Consider the following 20,691-nt stretch of genomic DNA (forward strand, 5'->3'; position numbering starts at 1 on the left):
ATTAGTCAGATTATCGATTTTTTATAACAACAACGAAAGAAAGTTTATAAATGCTTAGTAAATCAATCTAAACGGCTCATATTTAACCTATATAATGCTTCAATATATATACATATCCAAACAAGAGAGCAATGTTGATGTGTATAACCTTGAGAGTTTGTCTTTTTCAAAAGCTAAGCTCGTAACTGCTACCAATTGCACATGTAAAACTATGTCAATATGAACAAAGTTTTCAAAAATATCAAAGGCTTTCCTGTAAAAGTGAAAATGTATACTCAAGCCTGTTTGGTTTGTTTACACTAGGAGACTTTTAATTAATCTCAAATTAATGTAAAAAGATTATTGTTAATCACCATTAACCAATAATTTCAATTTTGTGTTTAGAAACACTTTCATCAGCTGACTTTTTTCGGTTGAGTTGGTCAGCAGAATTAGTCGTGGGAGATAATCGACATAGTCACCAGAGTTGGCCGCTGAAAGTGAATCAAAGGTAGATGTTGTAAGTCGATGTGGAGGTGGTGGTCTTCGATAGAGATGAGGCAGCATAGTGAACACCAAACATAACCTTGTTGTTGGAGTCGAAAATCGGAGCTGTGTAATGGAAGAAAACAAAAGTTTAGAGTGAAATAAATAAAATGCACATAGAATCGAGTATTTCAAAATTGTGTTATTTTTATCGAAGTGAAAACAATACTTGTATTGAATGGTAAATAAAAACCAACCACTAATGCCCTAACAATATCAATAACACAGACTTCAAAAAATTTCAACTATTTCACTAGGCCAATAACTCAAGTTCACAAAAACATACTAAAATTTGTATGGATGACCCAAAAATTGAGCCTAAAATGCCATTGACCCGAATTAAAAAAATATACATATGTACATATATATATATATCTAAATGACATGACTCTAAGAAATAACAAAACTAATTACAATAGGTATGCTAACCTAATTAAATAATCTTGCAGTTAATCGGTTTAAGTTAAGAACTATAAAAATTAAGTGTATTTCATAAATCAAAATTTATCATTGCTATGGCAATAATTAATAGAGGGAGATGAATCAAGCTAACTCACGTAGGTTATATCTCAAATTCAAATGCAGTTCAAGCTCCTACAGAAAGAAAGAAAAAAGGAAAAAAAAACACAAAAAAGCCTTCCCTAATTGTTTTTTTACCAGCAAGAAACACGAGACAAAATGGAATGGCCCATAGCTTTTGTAAAGATCTCTTCATATTAAATATTCAGACTGCCTCAGAATCTCCCCTGTAGAAATCAAAAGTTCTTGTTATTAAAATGTAACAATAAACCACATATTCACGTACGCTTCATGAGTGTTTTGGGACAACGAGTTGAGTTATAAAGTCTAGAGTCAATATGTTGGAATTAAATGTTTGTATTAGGGTGCAAAGTTGTAAGCTGGAATTCTTCGTTGAGAGGACTGTGAACTTCACTATTGAAGTTGAGTTGTTTAGCATCCAAGAAGATGGTGGGCCGAAAACAAGTTTAAAGAGGTTTTCCAAAGAGAGAGGGACACAGCTATTCTACTAAAAATCAATAATCAAACGATAAGAAAAATCAATGGACCAAACTATTTAATGTTTACTATATAAGAATGCCATACTTGTTTGTTCCATGCTTGTTCACCAAAAGTGTGGCTTCGTTGTTCTTCTTGCATGTTTCTTTGGTCATATTGGAAAAGTCTTGACCTTCAGTAGAGCTTGGATAAATCTGTCCTTGACCATAAGACATTCCTGCTCCTTGGAAAATTCTTGACCTTCGGTAGAGCTAGGAAAAATCTGTCCTTGACCGTAAGACATTCCCTCCATGACCATGATATCCACCTTGCCCATACGGTCAACCCCGTGAGGGATTAAGGCCACAACCAAAATTGCCCTGACTTGGTGGAGGCATATAATCTCTATGCTTTCCTTGAGACCAATAATTTCCTTGCACGTGGTTATAACTTCCCTGTCACCTTTGATTGTAGTTTACTTGATGAGAAGGCATGGGACATCTTCCTCCCTGATAAGAATCTCCTCCTAGAGGAGCATAAGTGTTTGTAAGTGAATGATCTCTCCTTTCTTCAAGCCCTGAGGTAAAGCCACTGCCAAATATACCTTTGCCTAGTGGAGGCATGTCATAACTTACTTGCACCCTTTGATTGTAGTTTAGTTGTTCTTCATGCATGTTCCTTTGGTCACCTAGGGAAATTTTTTTACCTTCGATAAAGTTCGGATAAGATCCATGGCTCTGTCCTTGACCATAAGGCGTTCCTGCTCCATGACCACGATATCCACCGAGCACATAAGGTCCACCCTGTGTAGGATTAAAGCCACTACCATAATTACCCTGGCCTGGTGGAGGAACACAATCTCTCTGTTCTCTTTGAGGCTGATAATTTTCTTGCACATCATGATTATAACTTCCATGCTCCCTTTGACTATAGTTTCCTTGATGAAAAGGCATGGGATTTCTTCCTCCATGATAGGAATCTCTTCCTTCAAGAGCATAATTGTTCACAGGCAAATGGTCTTTCATTTCTCCAAACCATGGGGTAAAGCCACCACCAAAATTAACCTGGCCTGGTGGAGGTGCATAATCTCCCTGCTCCCCCTGGGGCCAATAATTTCCTTGCACATCATGGTTATAACTTCCCTGCTCCCTTTGATTGTAGTTTCCTCGATGAGAAGGCATTAGACCTCTTCCTTCATGATAGGAATCTCCTCCCTCAGGAGCATAAGTGTTCATAGGTGAATGATCTCTCCTTTCTCCAAGCCCTGTGGTAAAGCCACTATCAAAATTACCTTGGCCTAGTGGAAACACATAATCTCTCTGCTCTCCTTGAGGCTGATAATTTTCTTGCACATCATGGTTATAACTACCCTGCCCCTTTTGATTGTAGTTTCCTCGATGAGAAGGCATTAGACCAGTTCCTCCTTGATAGGAATCTCTTCCTTCGTAAGCATAGGTATTAATAGGTGAACAATCTCTCCTTTCTCCAAGCCAAGTAAAGCCACTGTCAAAATTACCTTGGACTAGGGGGGACACATAATCTCTCTGCTCTCCTTGGGGTTGATAATTTCTTTGCACATCATGGTTATAACTTCCCTGCCCTCCTTGATTGTAGTTTCCTTGATGAGACGACATTAAACCTCTTCCTCCCTGATAGGAATCTCTTCCTTCAAAAGCATAAGTATTCATAGGCGAACAATCTCTCCTTTCTCCGGGCCGCAGGGTAAAGCCACTATCAAAATTACCTTGGACTAGTGGGAACATGTAATCTCTTTGCTCTCCTTGAGGTTGATAACTTCCTTGCACATCATGGTTATAACTTCCTTGCGCCCTTTGATTGTAGTTTCCTCGATGAGAAGGCATTAAACCTCTTCCTCCCTGATAGGAAGCTCTTCCTTCGAGAGCATAAGCGTTCATAGGCGAATGATCTCTCCTTTCTCCAAACCGTGGGGTAAAGCCACTATCAAAATGACCTTGGACTAAGGGGAACATGCAATCTCTCTGCTCTCCTTGAGGGTGATAACTTCCTTGCACATCATGGTTATAACTTCTCTGTCCCCTTTGATTGTAGTTTCCTCGATGAGAGGGCATTAAACCTCTTCCTCCTTGATAGGAATCTCTTCCCTGGGGAGCATAAGTGTTCATAGGTGAATGATCTCTCCTTTCTCCGAGTTGTGAGGTAAAGCCACTATCAAAATTACCTTGGACTACTGGGAACACATCTCTTTGCTCTCCTAGAGGCCGATAATTTCCTTGCAAATCATGGTTATAACTTCCCTGCCCCCTTCGACTGTAGTTTCCTTGATGAGGAGGCATTGGAACTCTTCCTCCTTGATATGAATCTCTTCCTTCAGGAGCACTAGTGTTCATAGGTGAATGAACTCTCCTTTCTCCAGGCCTTACGGGAATGTAATTTTTGGGTGGACGTTGTGGCAAATAGTTTTCTGAAGCTCTAAAATGGCGTCCATCTCCTTGCATACAACCCCGTTGATTAAAAGATGAATTGCCCTGCGAGTTTGGCGCCGTTCTAGGTGGCCTCTCATTTCTTGGTTGATCTGGATTTCCATTACGATCTATGGGCTCCTGCCTTCCACCATATTGAGTGGGTGGTGGTCTTGGAATAATTGTTCCATTGATATATTTGTCTCCTGAATATTACAAAATAAAGTTGCAAACTCAAAGGTCACGATACGTTTAGTATCAAGCCAAAAATTCATCAGGAGGATACATCACTTGGTTAACTATAAAGCAAATTTAGTCATTGTCAATCTGGACAGTTGCATACCTCCATACTCTTTCTTTTCAGGATCAATGTAAGCATCAGGCAATACAAACTCAACACCAGGTAGATCTAGTAAAAGAAATATTTAAAATCAACACTGAACATGGAATCTGAAAGTTGTAATTAGACATCATAAACAACTACCGCGAAATTTATCTGATTCTTCTTCTGTCATCACAGCTTGAAACCCCTGATACAAAGTTGTACTACAAGCATACATCTTCTGTTTTGCTTCTTCCACACTGTTCATGGTTTGGGGAAAGAATGTTAAACAAAAGCATAACTTTCTCAGAATACTAGCGCTGCAGCAGCTTCAAGTCATTTAAATGCAAGAATAGGTAAGGAATGGTATGAACATAGTAAAGAATAAACATTGCAAGAGGATCGTGCAACAGCAACAAAACCAATATTCACTTGAGGCATGTCATGGGTAGTTGTAGATAGACTGATGATACACCGATATTCTCTTATTGTAGGACCCTTACATAGCCATACAATATCAAAAAAGTTAAGAAAACCAGAGGACACATATCCTGAGGCAACATTAAAACTTGAACTCGTGAACTTACAAATATATGAACTACAATAGCTTAATCTTAGCAAAATGAAAACTCCACTTCTCTTCTTTGAAATAATATATCCAGGTTTACTCGTTAATATTCAATTTTAAATAGTTTGGAGTAATTACGTACATCCACCATTTGCGTTGTGACTGAACTGTGAAGGAATCAAATTGATCTTAAAATAATATTGGGGATGTCATATAAATGTCCTTATCAACATGTAATGATTGAAGGATTGCAAAAAAAATCCCAAGTATGGATAGCAACACCTAGAGTCAGAATAAACAAAAATGCAAATTAGAATAGTCAACATTCAAATGATCTCTAGGGAAAAAAAACACGATTAATTGAAGAGACAATTCTAACGAAGTTGCGCCTCTCATGTACTATAGAGAGTGGAGGCAACAGAGGCAGAATATAAGTTCTAAAACTCAAAGTTTTTTCAGAAGTTAAAAGAAATCAAACCTAATATTTAGGCCTTTGGCACAGGTTTCTTCGTAGGTTCGAACCATCTCCTCTGGAGTGGGTTTTGAGTCCTTAAAGTCCATGGTGATGAGCCAGTGGTTGTAATCGCAGCCCTCGAGTATTAACTTGTCAGGTTCTTTTTTCCTCGCAAATGATGACCGGGAATAGGAAGCGATTGACGACAATCTCAATGGCCAATGTGATGAGATCATAGCGGGAGACTTGGATACTGACGGAGCGGAAGGACAAAATATAGAATGGCGGGTTTGACTAGATACTGCCGCATATCGGTAGAAAGTAGAAAGAACAGACAAAGAGCGACGGAGACGAAGTGAATGAAGTGCCATGATCGGTGCAAGACTGTAATCGGAAAGGACAGGAAACGAGACAGGTCGTTATTACACATTTCTATTTATTTTTCAGTAGAAAAGGTAGACCAAAAAACAAGAGAAAGTTACCAAGCACAGTGATTCGAAAGAAGAATTCCAGTGGAGCGTCAGCCGTGAAGTGAACGAAGAAGCGAAACTGATGGGAGAGAATATGACCGGCAGCGGCGACACGCCGTAGTGCCGGAAGGTCGTCGGAGATAGTAGGAAGATCCCGATCGACGGGCATGAAGCGAACGAATAAAAAAAAATAGGGTTTAGGGTTTTAGAATAAAAATCATAAGATAATTTCTCGGGTCGACCCATTTTGGAGGAAAAAAATGACAAATTTCTCACTTAAAAAAAACTTTGGTCAATTAATCTTTACCTAACATCATATGTGTATATATATACACATCAGATTTGATTTCTTATGCTAATGCATAATCCATTTCAACCATAGACTAGATTGATCAAATATATATAGATTATCGATTAAGATCAAAAACAAATATTATGATCAAATGTATAAGTTACGTATTTGTAAAGAACATTCATCATAAACTGGTACAACATACTTTATTTACAGCACGTAAGGTTTTCAAGAACATACCTTGCAACACACTTGCATTAAAAAAAAACTGCCAATGATACAAGGCAACCCATAAAAGCCAACCAAACAACAAGAAAGTTCAAAAGAGAGACATAACAACTACCAAATAATAAAAGAAGATTTTCGTGTTCGAACTAAGCAAACATAGATTTAGAATTTCTATGATTGAGTCATTGAGAATAAAGATGTACGTAGTTGGTATATGTATTAAGTTTTAATTCTTGTATGCTTTTCTTAACCTTGTTTTGATGTTTTAATAAAATTTGATGTATTTTTTAAAATCGAATAATCTCACGAGAACTAACTTTTTTTTTTCTATAAATAATTAATAATTTCAAACTTCCATTTTTCATCTAAATTTTCTCTCCCTTCTCTCTCTTTGTTTCCTTTTCTTTAATTTGTTGAACTTCTTTTGCTTTTTTCTCTTAACTTCGAATGTTTGTTTCCCTTCTTAAAAAGAAATTGATTTTTATCTTAATACAACACCTCTAGCTTTTGATTAACCTATCTATGTATATGCTTCTATAGTTTTTTTCTTTAGATACAACACACCAATTAGTGAGATTACGATAATTTACTACTCTTTTAAGAATTATTGATACTCATATATACATAATACCATCGTCTACAAAACTAAAACCCTGACCAAAACCCTTACTTGAATTTCTTCAATCCAATCCCCAAATGTTCAAATTTTCCTCCACGTTTCTTCTTCATTTCATCCATAAACGTTCTCTCAATACCCTTTCTACTTCTACATTGCCTTTACCCTCTGTTTCTACCATCCAATTTCTCACTAATTCATGTGGCCTTTCTTCTGGATCTCCTACTTCCCACGGTCGAAAGCTCCAATTCGATGAAAAAAACATCCAGCAGTACGAAGCCATTATCGGTTTCTTGAAATCTCATGGATTCGAGAATTCACAGATCGCCAAGTTGGTCTCGAAGCAACCTTCCATCCTTCAATCCAAAGTATCCACCAATCTGAAGCCTAAATTTGAGTTCCTCCAGGAAGTCGGTTTCGTCGGTCCTTTACTTCCTAAGGTAATTCTAACAAGCCCTGCGATTCTTCTCAGGAGCTTAGATTCTCAGTTGAAACCATCATTTCGTTTCATGAAGGAAATGCTTGAACCGGATGAAAAGGTAACTACTGCTATTTGTCGTTATTCAAGGCTTCTGACTTGTAATATTAAGGGTAATTTTAAATCTATCGTTGATGTTTTGGTCAGTGAAGGAGTACCTTCTAAGAATATAGCCAAAATGATTGCATATAAGCCTACAACTATTATGCATAAGGTTGACAGAACGATTCATGCAGTGAAAACGGTTAAAGAATTAGGCATTGAACCAGAAGCTCGCATGTTTGTTTATGCAGTTTTAGTGAGGCTTTCAATGAGTGATTCAACTTGGAAGAAGAAAATAAATGTTATGAAGAGTTTAGGATGGTCTGAGAAGGAGATTTTTACCGCATTTAAGAAATATCCACTTTATTTAACTTGTTCAGAGGAGAAATTGAGGGATGTTGCAGATTTCTGTTTCAACACTGCAAAGTTGGATCCAGGAAGTGTAATTATTTACCCGAAGTTCTTCAAATGTTCAGTCAACGAGCGGCTCCAACCGCGGTACAAAGTTCTTGAGGCTTTGAAGGTGAAAAATCTTCTTAAGAGCAAAAAGATTGCGTGGTTGCTTGTAGAAGGGGAGAGAATTTTTTTGGAGAACTATGTTCTTAAGTATTTGGATGAAATCCCAAATCTTATGGACATATACCGGGGCAATGTCGTAGCCGAAACCAAATCTGCTCCATAGGATTGGAAAATTGTAAGTTAAAATCTTCTCAAAGTCTAAATTTCAGCATAATGATCTTCAAATGAGAGAGCATCTTTCTTGTTATTGAGTCTACTGTTTCAAACAACACTGCTTCTTGAGCTTTTCAAGATCTCTCCCTTTTTTCAAGTGGGAGAAATCTGTTGTCTTCCCTCCCAATTCGAGGTATTGCCTAAATATTTTGCTATATATTTCTTGGACCTGTTAATTGCTTGGTTGTGTATGATTAATGTTGAAATGGGAGACCTTTTGTTTTTCCCTTCCTCATCTTTTTCTTGAACTTTTTAAGCTTTGTAGACACAACCGTTTAGTATCGATAACAGGATGATTACTAGGACGAGGGACTAATTCCTATACATTACTTGCATTGCAATTTAACCATAAATCACCCAATTCAGCCTCTTTAAAAGATTTTGGTTGAATTTTAGATACAAAAGCAATGCTATTCAATGCATTTAAAGAAGAGCAAGTTCTTATCCCTTGTGATACATCACCTATTATTAGTTCTTGAGGATGATGAGTAGAGAGAATGCCAATGTCAGTTTTGGGTTCAAACTTTTCAAGTTTTCCTTTGTCTTACAGAATGAAACAATTGCAACCAAACACCTTTGAAAGAGTTGAAATGATGTTGAAATGGGGATGCTTTTTTTTTTTTTCATTCCAATTGTGAGATGAGACATGAGAGTTGTAGATAAAGCTTATGCTTTGTGTTTGTAAGGTAGAGGAGAATTGAATGAAATATTGTAGTTGAAGGAAGGGATGTATTATTTGCTATTCCAAATAACAATCTTATTGTTTTGCCAATTTGAATAGCAGAGTTAAAGTTCCAATTCTTTTTTATTCCTACTTTTATGTAAGAAAAGATCGAACAACCTTTAACTTTTATTCCTTAACAATGCATTTAGTACAAAAACATAATGATACAACACACAACCAAAAGATAAAAATCAACCCTTAAATTTAAACATCTTGCAGCTTCTCGCTTAGCAAACCCAAACTTCCTCTTTTCTTTGGTCTTTAACACTTAAGCCCTGAAAGATAAATTTTAAGCAATAAGTCTAAAGACTTAGTGAGGTTTTATGAAATCATTTTTGCAATACATTTTTATGTACATCAATAACATCAAAATATTTCATTTCGGATAAACATTTATTTATGCTTTACAATCAAATCGCATAAACAAACATTAGTCAAATACTCTTTTCGCCAATGATCCTGAATCGTTCTTTAGGCTTGGTCTCATTATCTCATGTTTGACTATTGTATCAATAGCATCCGAGAACATATAGATATATCCTTGTTGTTCAAGCCGCTAAGCTTTATACGATGCTTTCAACGCATAAGCTCGCTTTTTTCATCATGTGGTTCATACACCCCACACTCCATGATGATCTTGACTCTTTATGTGCACATAAAAATTAACATCAAATCATACTTTATCAAATCAAGCTTCCACCATTATAAATCACGCTTGAAACACATAAACTTTTCATATAAATCATTTTCGAAATTCTTTTGTCTTTGAAATCGTTCTTCAAAACAGTAAAGTGAAATCACATAAACCATTCAAGAAAATCACTCACAGATCGCATATCAAATCCTTGGTCGATAAATTTGCCCGATTTCTTATTGTCCTCAAAATTTCAGCGAAAGATTCAATCGAATGTGTCTTGTAACCTCCTTGGAGTAAAGACTCTTCACTTTTTACACGAGAATGATATTCCTCTCTTCTTTTAACTCAAACTTAACTTTTCCTTGTTCAAATTAAACAAGCAGCCCTAATATAGAAAATAGACTCAAAATTTGAAACTTTTAAAACTAATTTTACTCAAAATGCTAGAGTGAATTGTGAGCAACTCAATATCGAAGTTGGCCTATTTATAGAGTTCCTTGCATGAGTACAAATTGACACCTCATCCTTGCTTAAATCCATCTTAAACCTTCTTCTTAAGGCACCTTCGGCTTATTTTACACCTTAAAATGCATGCTAACAAGGTTTTTACACCTCACTAAAACTTTAAGCTGCTTGCCCTTATCATAACATAATTGTCCAAAACGCATAGCTAACTTCCAAGGCCATCACGCCTAACGTCTATGACACTTATTTCTCGTCTTAAACTCTTTGGAGAATATAAGATACCTAAATTCCGGGTCTTACATTGCAATTATTAAACTTAAAACAACAATAAAAGCCCTTTGATGTACCCTTTATGTAATCACACAAGTAGTTTTTTAAAAAAACAACTAATTAAAAAATAAAATTAAAAGTGAGACCTATGGACTCAAATATTTTTGCTTTCATGGCCATTGGATCACAAAAAAAAAAAAAAAAGGTTGATATATCCCTCTCAAACTAGTCTAATTTCGTCGTAAAATTACAGTAGAAGTGAAGAATGAAAACGGATCAAAAGCATTTCCAATTTCTATAGCAGTTTTTCTTTAAAGAATACCAATCGAATTCAAAAGGCTCAACGACGAATATTATATTAATTCATGGCAATCTTGTTGCTTCTTGTCGTCTTAAAGGTACGCATTTCAATCCACTATATTTATCCTCTTTTTGTAAGTCGTATTGGTGATGATGTCGATATAACTGTAAAATATCAAAATCGAATGTCATATTCAAAGTAAAGACTATGCGTGTAAAAGCAATCAACATTCACTATGAAACAAGGTTTGAAAGGTACAAACTCTTATTTATATCAAATTTTAAATTGGGTATATTCCAAACTTTTATGCCACAAATTAAATTATGAATGATTTGAATTTGTATCAAATTAAAATTTGGTTATATTCCAAACTTCCCCCTCAAATTTAAATCATATCAAGTTTGATACGTCAAATTGAGTCAAAAATTTTAATTTATATTTTGAGATCCATCTCTTCATAAATCGAATAAAAGAAGGAAAAAAATTTAAATCGATAACAAATTGTCACGACGTTAATTTTGAAAAATATAATTTAGTACCAAATAAAAATTGAACTTAGAATAATTAAAAAGTTGTTATTCATTTGGTCAAATTAAAAATATATATATATATCTATAAAATTTGTCACTCACATTAAAAGAGCTAAAATATATAAACAATGTTATGAGATTATATTTCCAAAATTTACATAATATAATAAACTCTATATTTTATTTGTTCAATTTTCAATACACATATTTTTATATTATATTAATGGAAACGCCCAATTTTGTGCCGTTCGAATTCAAAACCCTAAACCAAAACCCTCATTCAATCCAATCCCGAAATGTTCAAAATTTCCTCCACATTTCTTCTTCATTTCATCCATAAACGTTCTCTCAATACCGTTTCTACTTCTACATTGCCTTTACCCTCCGTTTCTACCATCCAATTCCTCACTAATTCATGTGGCCTTTCTTCTGGATCTCCTACTTCCAAAGGTCGAAAGCTCCAATTCGATGGAAAAAGCATCCAGAAGTACGAAGCCATTATCGGTTTCTTGAAATCACATGGATTCGAGAATTCACAGATCGCCAAGTTGGTCTCGAAGCAACCTTCGATCCTTCAATCCAAAGTATCCAATAATCTGAAGCCTAAATTTGAGTTCCTCCAGGAAGTCGGTTTCGTCGGTCCTTTACTTCCTAAGCTAATTCTATCGAACCCTGGGATTCTTATCAGGAGCTTAGATTCTCAGTTGAAACCAACATTTTTTATCTTGAAGGAAATTCTTGGTGAAAAAGGAAATTCTATAAAAAATTCATGTGGCCTTTCTACAGAATCTCCTTCTTCCGCGGGTCGAAAGCTCCGAATCGATGAAAAAAACATCCAGCAGTACGAAGCCATTGTCGGCTTCTTCAAATCACATGGATTCGAGAATTCACAGATCGCCAAGTTGGTCTCGAGGCAACCTTCGATCCTTCAATCCACAGTATCCACCAATCTGAAGCCTAAATTTGAGTTCCTCCAGGAAAACGGGTTCGTTGGTCCTTTACTTCCTAAGCTAATTCTATCAAACCCTGGGATTCTTATCAGGAGCTTAGATTCTCAGTTGAAACCAACATTTCGTCTCATAAAGGAAATGCTTGAATCGGATGTAAAGGTAACTACTGCTATTTGTCGTTCTACGTGGCTTCTAACTTCTAATTCCAAGGGTCCTATGCGATCTAACATTGATGTTTTGGTCAGTGAAGGAGTACCTTCTAGGAATATAGGGAAAATGATTGAATTGAACCCTAGAACTATTACACTAAATGTTGATAGAATGATTGATGCAGTGAAAACGGTTAAAGAATTAGGCGTTGAACCAAAGGATCGTAAGTTTGTTCTTGCAGTTAGTGCAGTGGTTTCAAGGAGTGATTCAGCTTGGAAGAAAAAAATAAATGTTATGAAGAGTTTAGGATGGTCTGAGAAGGAGATTCTTACAGCATTTAAGAGATATCCACCTTTTTTCAATTGTTCAGAGGAGAAAATGAGGGATGTTGCAGATTTCTGTTTCAACACTGCAAAGTTAGATCCAGGAACTCTAATTAGATACCCTGTGTTATTCAAGTATTCAGTCGACAAGCGGCTCCGACCGAGGTACAAAGTTCTTGAGGTTTTGAAGGTGAAAAATCTTCTTAAGAACGAAAAGAGTGCTCAGTTGTTTTTCCGAGGGGAGAGAGAATTTGTGGAGAATTATATTGTTAAGCATTTGGATGAAATCCCAAATCTGATGGATATATACCGAGGCAATGTCGCATCCGAAACCAAATCTGTTCTATAGGATTGGAAGGTAGTTAGTTAATTAGTGTCATAGTTCTTCTATTAGTTGCTCTAAACAAAGATTGACTTTTGTGAATGGAGACCCAGTAGAGGAGGTCTACCTCAGCCCTGCGTCTCAAAGAGAAAATACACCGTTGATTTGCTAAATGACACAGGTATGTTGGGTACGGTCGTGCTGACATTCATAATGTTCTTATAGTTTAAATTTGAGCATCATGTGATCTTCAAACGGGAGAGCATTTTTGTTGTTATTAAGCCTACTGTCTTAAATAACACTGCTTCTTGAGCTTTTCAAATGGGGTGGGAGGGTTGTGTTGTTTTTGCATCCAAATTAAGGCAATTAGTTAGGTAAATCTATTTGGTGTATAATTCTTCATAGACATGTTAATCTTGAAATTGGAGGCCTTTTTGTTTTTCCCTTTCCTAATCTTTTAGTTATTCCTTGAAGTTTTGTAAGTTTGTAGACTAATTTTGAAAGAAATGATGTTGAAATGGGATGAGAGACATGAGACTTCTACATAAACCTTATGCTTTGTGTTTGTAAGGTAGATGAGATTTGAATGAAGTATTGTAGTTGAAGGAAGGGATGTGTTACAAATACATTTCCATTTCCCCATACTTCTTTTGCTATTCCAAATAACAATCTTATTATTTTCACGAAATTTTCATAAATATAACACCCTAAAATTGAAACCATCATTTTTTTTCATGAAGGAAATTCTAGAATCGGATGAACAAGTAACTGCTGCTATTTGTCGTTCTCCAAGGCTTCTGATTTGTGATTTGAAGGGTAATTTTAAATCTAGCGCTGATGTTTTGGCCAGTGAAGGAGTACCTTCTAGGAATATAACGAAAATGATTACATTGAACCCTAGAACTTTTATGCAAAAGGCTGATAGAGTGATTGGTGCAGTGAAAACGGTTAAAGAATTAGGCATTGAACCAAAGGCTCGCATGTTTATTTATGCACTTTTTGTAAGGCTTTCAATGAATGATTCAACTTGGAAGAAGAAAATAAATGTTATGGAGAGTTTAGGATGGTCTGAGAAGGAGATTTTTTAGAGATTTCCATTTTATTTAACATGTTCAGAGGAGAAATTGAGGGATGTTGCAGATTTCTGTTCCAACACTGCAAAGTTAGATCCAGGAACTCTAATATCTTACCCTGTGTTATTCAAGTATTCAGTCGACAAGCGGCTCCAACCGAGGTACAAAGTTCTTGAGGTTTTGAAGGTGAAAGATCTTCTTAAAATCAAAAAGATTGCTTCGGTATTTGTGAAAGGGGAGAGAATTTTTGTGGAGAAATATGTAGTTAAGCATTTGGATGAAATCCCAAATCTGATGGACATATACCGGGGCAATGTTGCAAGTTAATAATGTTCTTAAAGTTCAAAATTTGAGCATCATGATCTTCAAAGGGGGATAGCTTTTTTGTTGTTATTAAGACTACTGTTTCTTCTTGAGCTTTTCAAGATCTCTCCCCCTGTTTTCTGGTGGGAGAGTTGTGTTGTTTTTGCATCCAAACTAAGGCAGTTAGTTGGGTAAATCTATTTGATGTATATTTCTTCATAGACATTTTAATCTTGAAATTGGAGGCCTTCTTGTTTTTTCCTTTCCTAATCTTTTAGTCATTCCTTGAACTTTTGTAAGTCTGTAGACTAATTTTGAAACCAAGGATGAGGTTGAAATGGGATGAGAGACATGAAAGTTGTAGGTAAAGCTTATGCTTTTGTGTTTGTAAGGTAGAGGAGAATTGAATAAAATATTGTAGTTGAAGGAAGGGATGTAATACAAATACATTTCCATTTCCCCATATTTCTTTTGCTATTCCAAATAACAATCTTATTATTTTCACGAAATTTTCATAAATATAACACCCTGGAAATTGGCTTGTCTATCGGTGATAGTTTTGCTATATTTGTAATTTTTTTATAATGTTACTATATCCTTAATTATTATTGCTAAAATAGTCGTCCATTGCAATTTTTCTAGCCTTTATTTTGAGAGGTTCCTCGTAGGCTTTAAATGGGGTTGGGCTAATGGTTTTGTTGGATTTAAGCTTGAACTCAGTATCTTCTTCGACTCAATCTTTCATCATGTGCTTAAATTAGATTCGGCCTAAGCAAATTTAAATATTTCCTTGTAAATGGCATAAAATTGTTATAATTGTTAATATGAAGAAATAAAATATGTATATATACTGCTATGAAATTGAGGCCTCTATCCTGAAAAAACTCACCTTCTTCATCTCCAATATGTTGTGAGCAAGAGGAACATTCATCTTCAATATGCTGACCATTATGGGGTCTGTTGGAATGGTATGACAACTCTAGAAGGTATGAATAAGGTTTAATGATGTTAAATAACCAGATTGATAAAATTCAGTAATAGAGTGTGCAATCAAACTCAACCACAAAAAATATACAACTAAAGTTAAATGAAAAAATAATTAGAAAAGAAGATACTGTTAGTCAAACTTGACTTACATCCACTTAGAGTTGAACTGTTACAAATTAGTCATGAAATGTTAAAGTTTTAAAAACACACAAATGAAAACTCTCTAAAAAGACTGAGTATATAAATTTACGCTTACAATAATTAATTTTCACAATACAATAAGAATTCTTTCAAGAACAAAAATGAAAAGTTTTAGAGAGAATAACAACAGTGGCTTTTGTAAATTTTGAGGATTGTAAAGTTAAACAAAGTTCTTAAAAGTGTGAGGGAATTTGAGTATTCAAAACAGGAAAAGATACTAAAATACAAAATCATTTTGAGTCATTAGATGTAAGTATGATTGATATTTAAACTCAATTAGACATTTAATACAAACACAATAATAATATAATAATGTATTTTAAAAAAAAATACTTTGTTTAAAGCCTAATACAACAAGTTCACCATCTTTAGTCGATAAACATAAAGGTAAATAATAATATTAAATTTATTTTCTTTTAAAAATCAATCAAAAAACAAAAGTCACGTGTTTACTTCCATTGCTCGAAGTGACTTTCTCTACTTGGTTGATTATTTGATTGTCACATCATCATCTCAGTTATTTTTTCATTAAGATTCTTTCAATTGTGATTCAAGAGACGTAAGAATAATTGTTCCAAGCTAACTATTCAAAATAATAAATTTATTAATAAAAGATTGAATTTGTTATCATCAAAATATTAATTAATTAATTAATTAATTTAAAATTAAGGACCAAAAATCTAACATAATAGTAAATAGTCAAAAGGAGTGATAAGATAGAGTTACCTAAATCTTGACGTGATCAATCTCCATATGAACCAAAACAAAACTTTTTGTTCGATATCTCTATGCAAACCATCATCAATGATATGGTGACTTGCCCAACACACCTAGAAATACAAATAAAAACATAGAGAGGCAATAAGAAAAAAGAGGTAAAAAAAAAATGGAAATTCTTTTTTTCTTTAAAGAGAAAAAGAAATAGAAAAGGAACGAAAAGAGGAGAGAGGTGCAAAGAAGAAAAAAAAAATGGATAAAAGAAGTACACCAAATTCAAATTTCAACTCAAATTAACTTACACATACCGTAAGTTTTTATCTCAAATTAGCTATAATCTCAAATTTATCCTAAAATTGAAAACTTCTATTTATGTCAATTTTAAAATGGACTATATTCCAAATTTTTGTGCTACAAATTAAATTAGGAATGAGACCTTGAATTTATCTCAAATTAAAATTTGGTTAATTCTAAACTTCATTTCCAAATTTAAATTATGTTTGATACGTTAAATTGAGTCAAACAAAATTACTATTATATTTATTTATTTAAGATTCATTCACTTATATACGTTCATAAATCTCGAACCAAAGAGAAAATTTTTACCGAACAAATCATCACGTCATTTACAAAATTTAATTATGAAAAATACAATTTGAAACTAACTAAAAAATAAATTTGAGTTTAATTGAAAATTAATATGTATTCGAATTGAAATTGAAGATATAATTTTGTCACGACTTCACATGTTTTTATCGTCAAATTTGCATTAACTTTACTTGTTCTGGTCAAATTTAAAAACACACACAATCTATAAAATTTCACTCAAATTAAACGAACTAAAAGATATAAACAGGGATAGTTGCAAATTTAGCAATTAAATTCAAATTAATTAGGTATATAACACAATTTTAAAAAAATTGTAAATATAGCAAAATTTGTCGATAATAATTTTGCTATATTTGTAATTTTTTATAAATATTGTTATATCTCTAATTATTATTGCTAAATTTACCATTTTTTTTAATGTTGCAATTTCCCATATAAATATATATACAAAAGTTGACGTAATATGGAAATACTAATATTTTATATTATATAAGAGAAACGCCCAAAATTGTGTCCTTCAAATTCTAAACCCTAAACCTAAACCCTTATTTGAATTTCTTCAATCAAATCCCGAAATGTTCAAAATTTCCTCCACATTTCTTCTTCATTTCATCCATAAACGTTCTCTCAATTCCATTTCTACTTCTACATTGCCTTCACCCTCTGTTTCTACCATCCAATTCCTCACTAATTCATGTGGCCTGTCTTCTGGATCTCCTACTTCCAATGGTCGAAAGCTCCGATTCGATGAAAAACACATTCAGCAGTACGAAGCCATTATCGGTTTCTTGAAATCTCATGGATTCGAGAATTCACAGATCGCCAAGTTGGTCTCGAGGCAACCTTCAATCCTTCAATCCAAAGTATCCGACAATCTGAAGCCTAAATTTGAGTTCCTCCAGGAAAACGGGATCGTCGGTTCTTTACTTCCTAAGGTAATTCTATCAAGCCCTGGGATTCTTCTCAGGAGCTTAGATTCTCAGTTGAAACCATCCTTTCGTCTCATAAAGGAAATGCTTGAAACGGATGAAAATGTAACTGCTGCTATTTGTCGTTATACGTGGCTTCTAACTTATAGTTCCAAGGGTACTCTGCGATCTAACATTGATATTTTGGTCAGTGAAGGAGTACCTTCTAGGAATATAGCGAAAATGATTGAATTGAACCCTAGAACTATTGTACAAAATGTTGATAGAATAATTGATGCAGTGAAAACGGTTAAAGAATTAGGCGTTGAACCTAAGGATTTTAAGTTTGTTCATGCAGTTACTACAGTGCTTTCAATGAGTGATTCAGCTTGGAAGAAAAAAATAAATGTTATGAAGAGTTTAGGATGGTCTGAGAAGGAAATTCTTACAGCATTTAAGAGATATCCACCTTATTTAACTTGTTCGGAGGAGAAAATGAGGGATGTTGCAGATTTCTGTTTCAACACTGCAAAGTTAGATCCAGGAACTCTAATTAGATACCCTGTGTTATTCAAGTATTCAGTCGACAAGCGGCTCCGACCGAGGTACAAAGTTCTTGAGGTTTTGAAGGTGAAAAATCTTCTTAAGAACGAAAAGAGTGTTCAGTTGTTTTTCCGAGGGGAGAGAGACTTTGTGGAGAATTATATTGTTAAGCATTTGGATGAAATCCCAAATCTGATGGATATATACAGAGGCAATGTCGCATCCGAAACCAAATCTGTTCTATAGGATTGGAAGGTAGTTAGTTAATTAGTGTCATAGTTCTTCTATTAGTTGCTCTAAACAAAGATTGACTTTTGTGAATGGAGACCCAGTAGAGGAGGTCTACATGAGCCCTGCGTCTCAAAGAGAAAATACACCGTTGATTTACTAAATGACACAGGTATGTTGGGTACGGTCGTGCTGACATTCATAGTGTTCTTATAGTTTAAATTTGAGCATCATGTGATCTTCAAACGGGAGAGCATTTTTGTTGTTATTAACCTACTGTTTTAAATAACACTGCTTCTTGAGATTTTCAAATGGTGGGAGGGTTGTGTTGTTTTTGTATCCAAATTAAGGCAATTAGTTAGGTAAATCTATTTGGTGTACATTTGATCATAGACATGTTGATCTTGAAATTGGAGGCTTTTTTGTTTTTCTCTTCCTAATCTTTTAGTCACTCCTTGAAGTTTTGCAAGTTTGTAGACTAATTTTGAAAGAAATGATGTTGAAATGGGATGAGAGACATGAGACTTCTACATAAACCTTATGCTTTGTGTTTGTAAGGTAGATGAGATTTGAATGAAATATTGTAGTTGAAGGAAGGGATGTATTACAAATACATTTCCATTTCCCCATATTTCTTTTGCTATTCCAAATAACAATCTTATTATTTTCATGGCATATAATACCAATTTAAATAGCAGTGTTAAAGTACATTTTTTTGTTTGCAATTATTGGGTTCTCAATGACAGTGGTTTGTTTTAGGAATTGTCATTTTCAAAATATTTATTGACTATTGCAAAAATTAATATTAATATACTTATACTTATATGTTAAATTACAAAAAAAAATTCACACTTTATAGTTTGTGTTAAAAATTATCATCCAAAATTTTAAATTAGAACTAGTCTTCAATTTATTTAACTATTCACACATGATATTTTGCTATTACTGTCACCAAATTACTTTTTAAGAAATTGAAGGGAAAAAAAAAAATATCACCTTATTTTCCCTTTTCTTTTATTTTTTTAATAAAAAAATAGTTGAAAGAGGAAAGTGAAATCATCTAATTAATTTGTGGAAATGATGAAAGCGTGAAAAATTGTATTACAATTTGTTTAGAAGAACAATGGACTCTATAACATTTGATTGTTAAGAAAAACTAGTTTTTAGGTAAATGACCGCCACAAATTGAACTTATGAACTCTTGGTTAGTTATTGAGAATAAAAAAATAACAACAACAAATTACGGAGAAATTAAAGCAATTAATAGTTATATTCTCTTACAATAATAATCTTCTATCATATTATTTGTTTAGCTTCATTGTTTTGATTTGGATAATCATATTGCGAATTATCTATGTTGCAACAAGTAACGAGAAAAAAACTGGCATTGGAAACAAAACTGTACAAATTTACGAAGCATCTTAGTGATGGATAGAGAAGATACGTTTATTGGTTGATATGTTATTTCTTTGTTTACTTGAAGAGATAACGTGTATCTAATTCTTGAGATTTTATTTAAAAAATACATTGAACGTTTTTTAAAAACAAAAATTAAATAGGAAGATTTTGTTTAGTGCCAAAATATTGAAAATGTTGTGTAAGTGTTTGAAATAAACAATGATATGAATAAAAAGTTGACTTGTTTTAGTTTGGTAGGTTAAGTTATATAAAGTAAGCAAATAGAATTTGTAAAATTTTATTTCTTATGATAGGGCTCCAAATTGGTTTGTAAGTTTTTTTCCTTCAATATATACATGTATGTTATAGTGCATAATTTACATACAGTACTGTAGGAAAAACGGTATGAGTTTACAATATATATATATATATAGTAGAATATCACTAACCAATCCTACCTATTTACCTATTATGTGTTGGTGTCAATGCTTATGAAGAAAGAAATCACATTGACAAATATATATGAAAGGAACTCACGATGATGAAATCTATGAAAGAAATCCACGACAATAAGGTTTGAGAAAGAAACCTACATGGTTGTTGGATGAAGGCAAACGCAACATTGTCAACAAAATAGTGGACAAAGGGAGAAAAGCAGCAACAAGGTGGATGGAGAGAGTTGCGACATCGATAGTAGGAGGCGATAGTTGGGATGTCAATGTTGACATGGAGGAAGGTGGCGGTTGGGTGGGCAACGACGAGATCTTTTTGGTGGTAAGGTGGACGAGACTATGAGAAATGGTTTTAGAACGAAGGTTTTGGAGGGAAATAGTTTTGCAAAGTGGGTTTTGTGAGAAAATGATTTTGGAAAATGGTGGGTTTATCGGA

At 34.0% G+C, this 20,691-nt stretch overlaps 4 protein-coding genes across 7 annotated transcripts; 3 read left to right on the forward strand and 1 right to left on the reverse strand.

Annotated features, from left to right (window-relative positions):
- Positions 1-83: 83 nt before the first annotated feature.
- LOC101221433 (multiple organellar RNA editing factor 4, mitochondrial) lies at positions 84-6,047 on the reverse strand. Of its 2 annotated transcripts, none has more exons than XM_031885108.1 (7): positions 5,789-6,047; positions 5,331-5,690; positions 4,447-4,544; positions 4,306-4,371; positions 1,630-4,168; positions 1,183-1,271; positions 84-591 (listed from the first exon to the last, which is right to left on the reverse strand). In XM_031885108.1, exons 2-5 carry the CDS (start codon positions 5,675-5,677, stop codon positions 1,980-1,982), a joined length of 2,700 nt encoding a protein of 899 aa, XP_031740968.1. In that variant the 5' UTR covers positions 5,678-5,690; positions 5,789-6,047; the 3' UTR covers positions 84-591; positions 1,183-1,271; positions 1,630-1,979. The 2 variants fall into 2 exon arrangements, with proteins under 2 accessions (XP_031740968.1, XP_031740969.1); XM_031885109.1 differs by lacking the exon at positions 5,789-6,047 and adding an exon at positions 4,995-5,134 and having other exon boundaries at positions 5,331-5,469.
- A 757-nt stretch (positions 6,048-6,804) lies between these two features.
- On the forward strand, positions 6,805-8,399 carry LOC101217091 (transcription termination factor MTERF6, chloroplastic/mitochondrial-like). Of its 2 annotated transcripts, none has more exons than XM_031885048.1 (2): positions 6,805-7,451; positions 7,813-8,399. In XM_031885048.1, exons 1-2 carry the CDS (start codon positions 6,993-6,995, stop codon positions 7,822-7,824), a joined length of 471 nt encoding a protein of 156 aa, XP_031740908.1. In that variant the 5' UTR covers positions 6,805-6,992; the 3' UTR covers positions 7,825-8,399. The 2 variants fall into 2 exon arrangements, with proteins under 2 accessions (XP_031740908.1, XP_031740907.1); XM_031885047.1 differs by having other exon boundaries at positions 6,819-7,451; positions 7,538-8,399.
- Positions 8,400-11,327: 2,928 nt separating this feature from the next.
- LOC116403976 (transcription termination factor MTERF9, chloroplastic-like) lies at positions 11,328-14,716 on the forward strand. 2 transcript variants are annotated; one of them, XM_031886049.1, is made up of 2 exons: positions 11,328-12,200; positions 13,577-14,716. In XM_031886049.1, exons 1-2 carry the CDS (start codon positions 11,388-11,390, stop codon positions 13,922-13,924), a joined length of 1,161 nt encoding a protein of 386 aa, XP_031741909.1. In that variant the 5' UTR covers positions 11,328-11,387; the 3' UTR covers positions 13,925-14,716. The 2 variants fall into 2 exon arrangements, with proteins under 2 accessions (XP_031741909.1, XP_031741908.1); XM_031886048.1 differs by having other exon boundaries at positions 11,329-13,017.
- Positions 14,717-15,162: 446 nt separating this feature from the next.
- Positions 15,163-18,423, forward strand: LOC116403950 (transcription termination factor MTERF9, chloroplastic-like). The gene is made up of 2 exons (XM_031885900.1): positions 15,163-15,180; positions 17,464-18,423. Exons 1-2 carry the CDS (start codon positions 15,163-15,165, stop codon positions 18,421-18,423), a joined length of 978 nt encoding a protein of 325 aa, XP_031741760.1.
- Positions 18,424-20,691: the final 2,268 nt, after the last annotated feature.

This window comes from Cucumis sativus, chromosome 5, assembly GCF_000004075.3.
Source record: "Cucumis sativus cultivar 9930 chromosome 5, Cucumber_9930_V3, whole genome shotgun sequence".
In the NCBI taxonomy this organism is placed as follows: domain Eukaryota; kingdom Viridiplantae; phylum Streptophyta; class Magnoliopsida; order Cucurbitales; family Cucurbitaceae; genus Cucumis; species Cucumis sativus.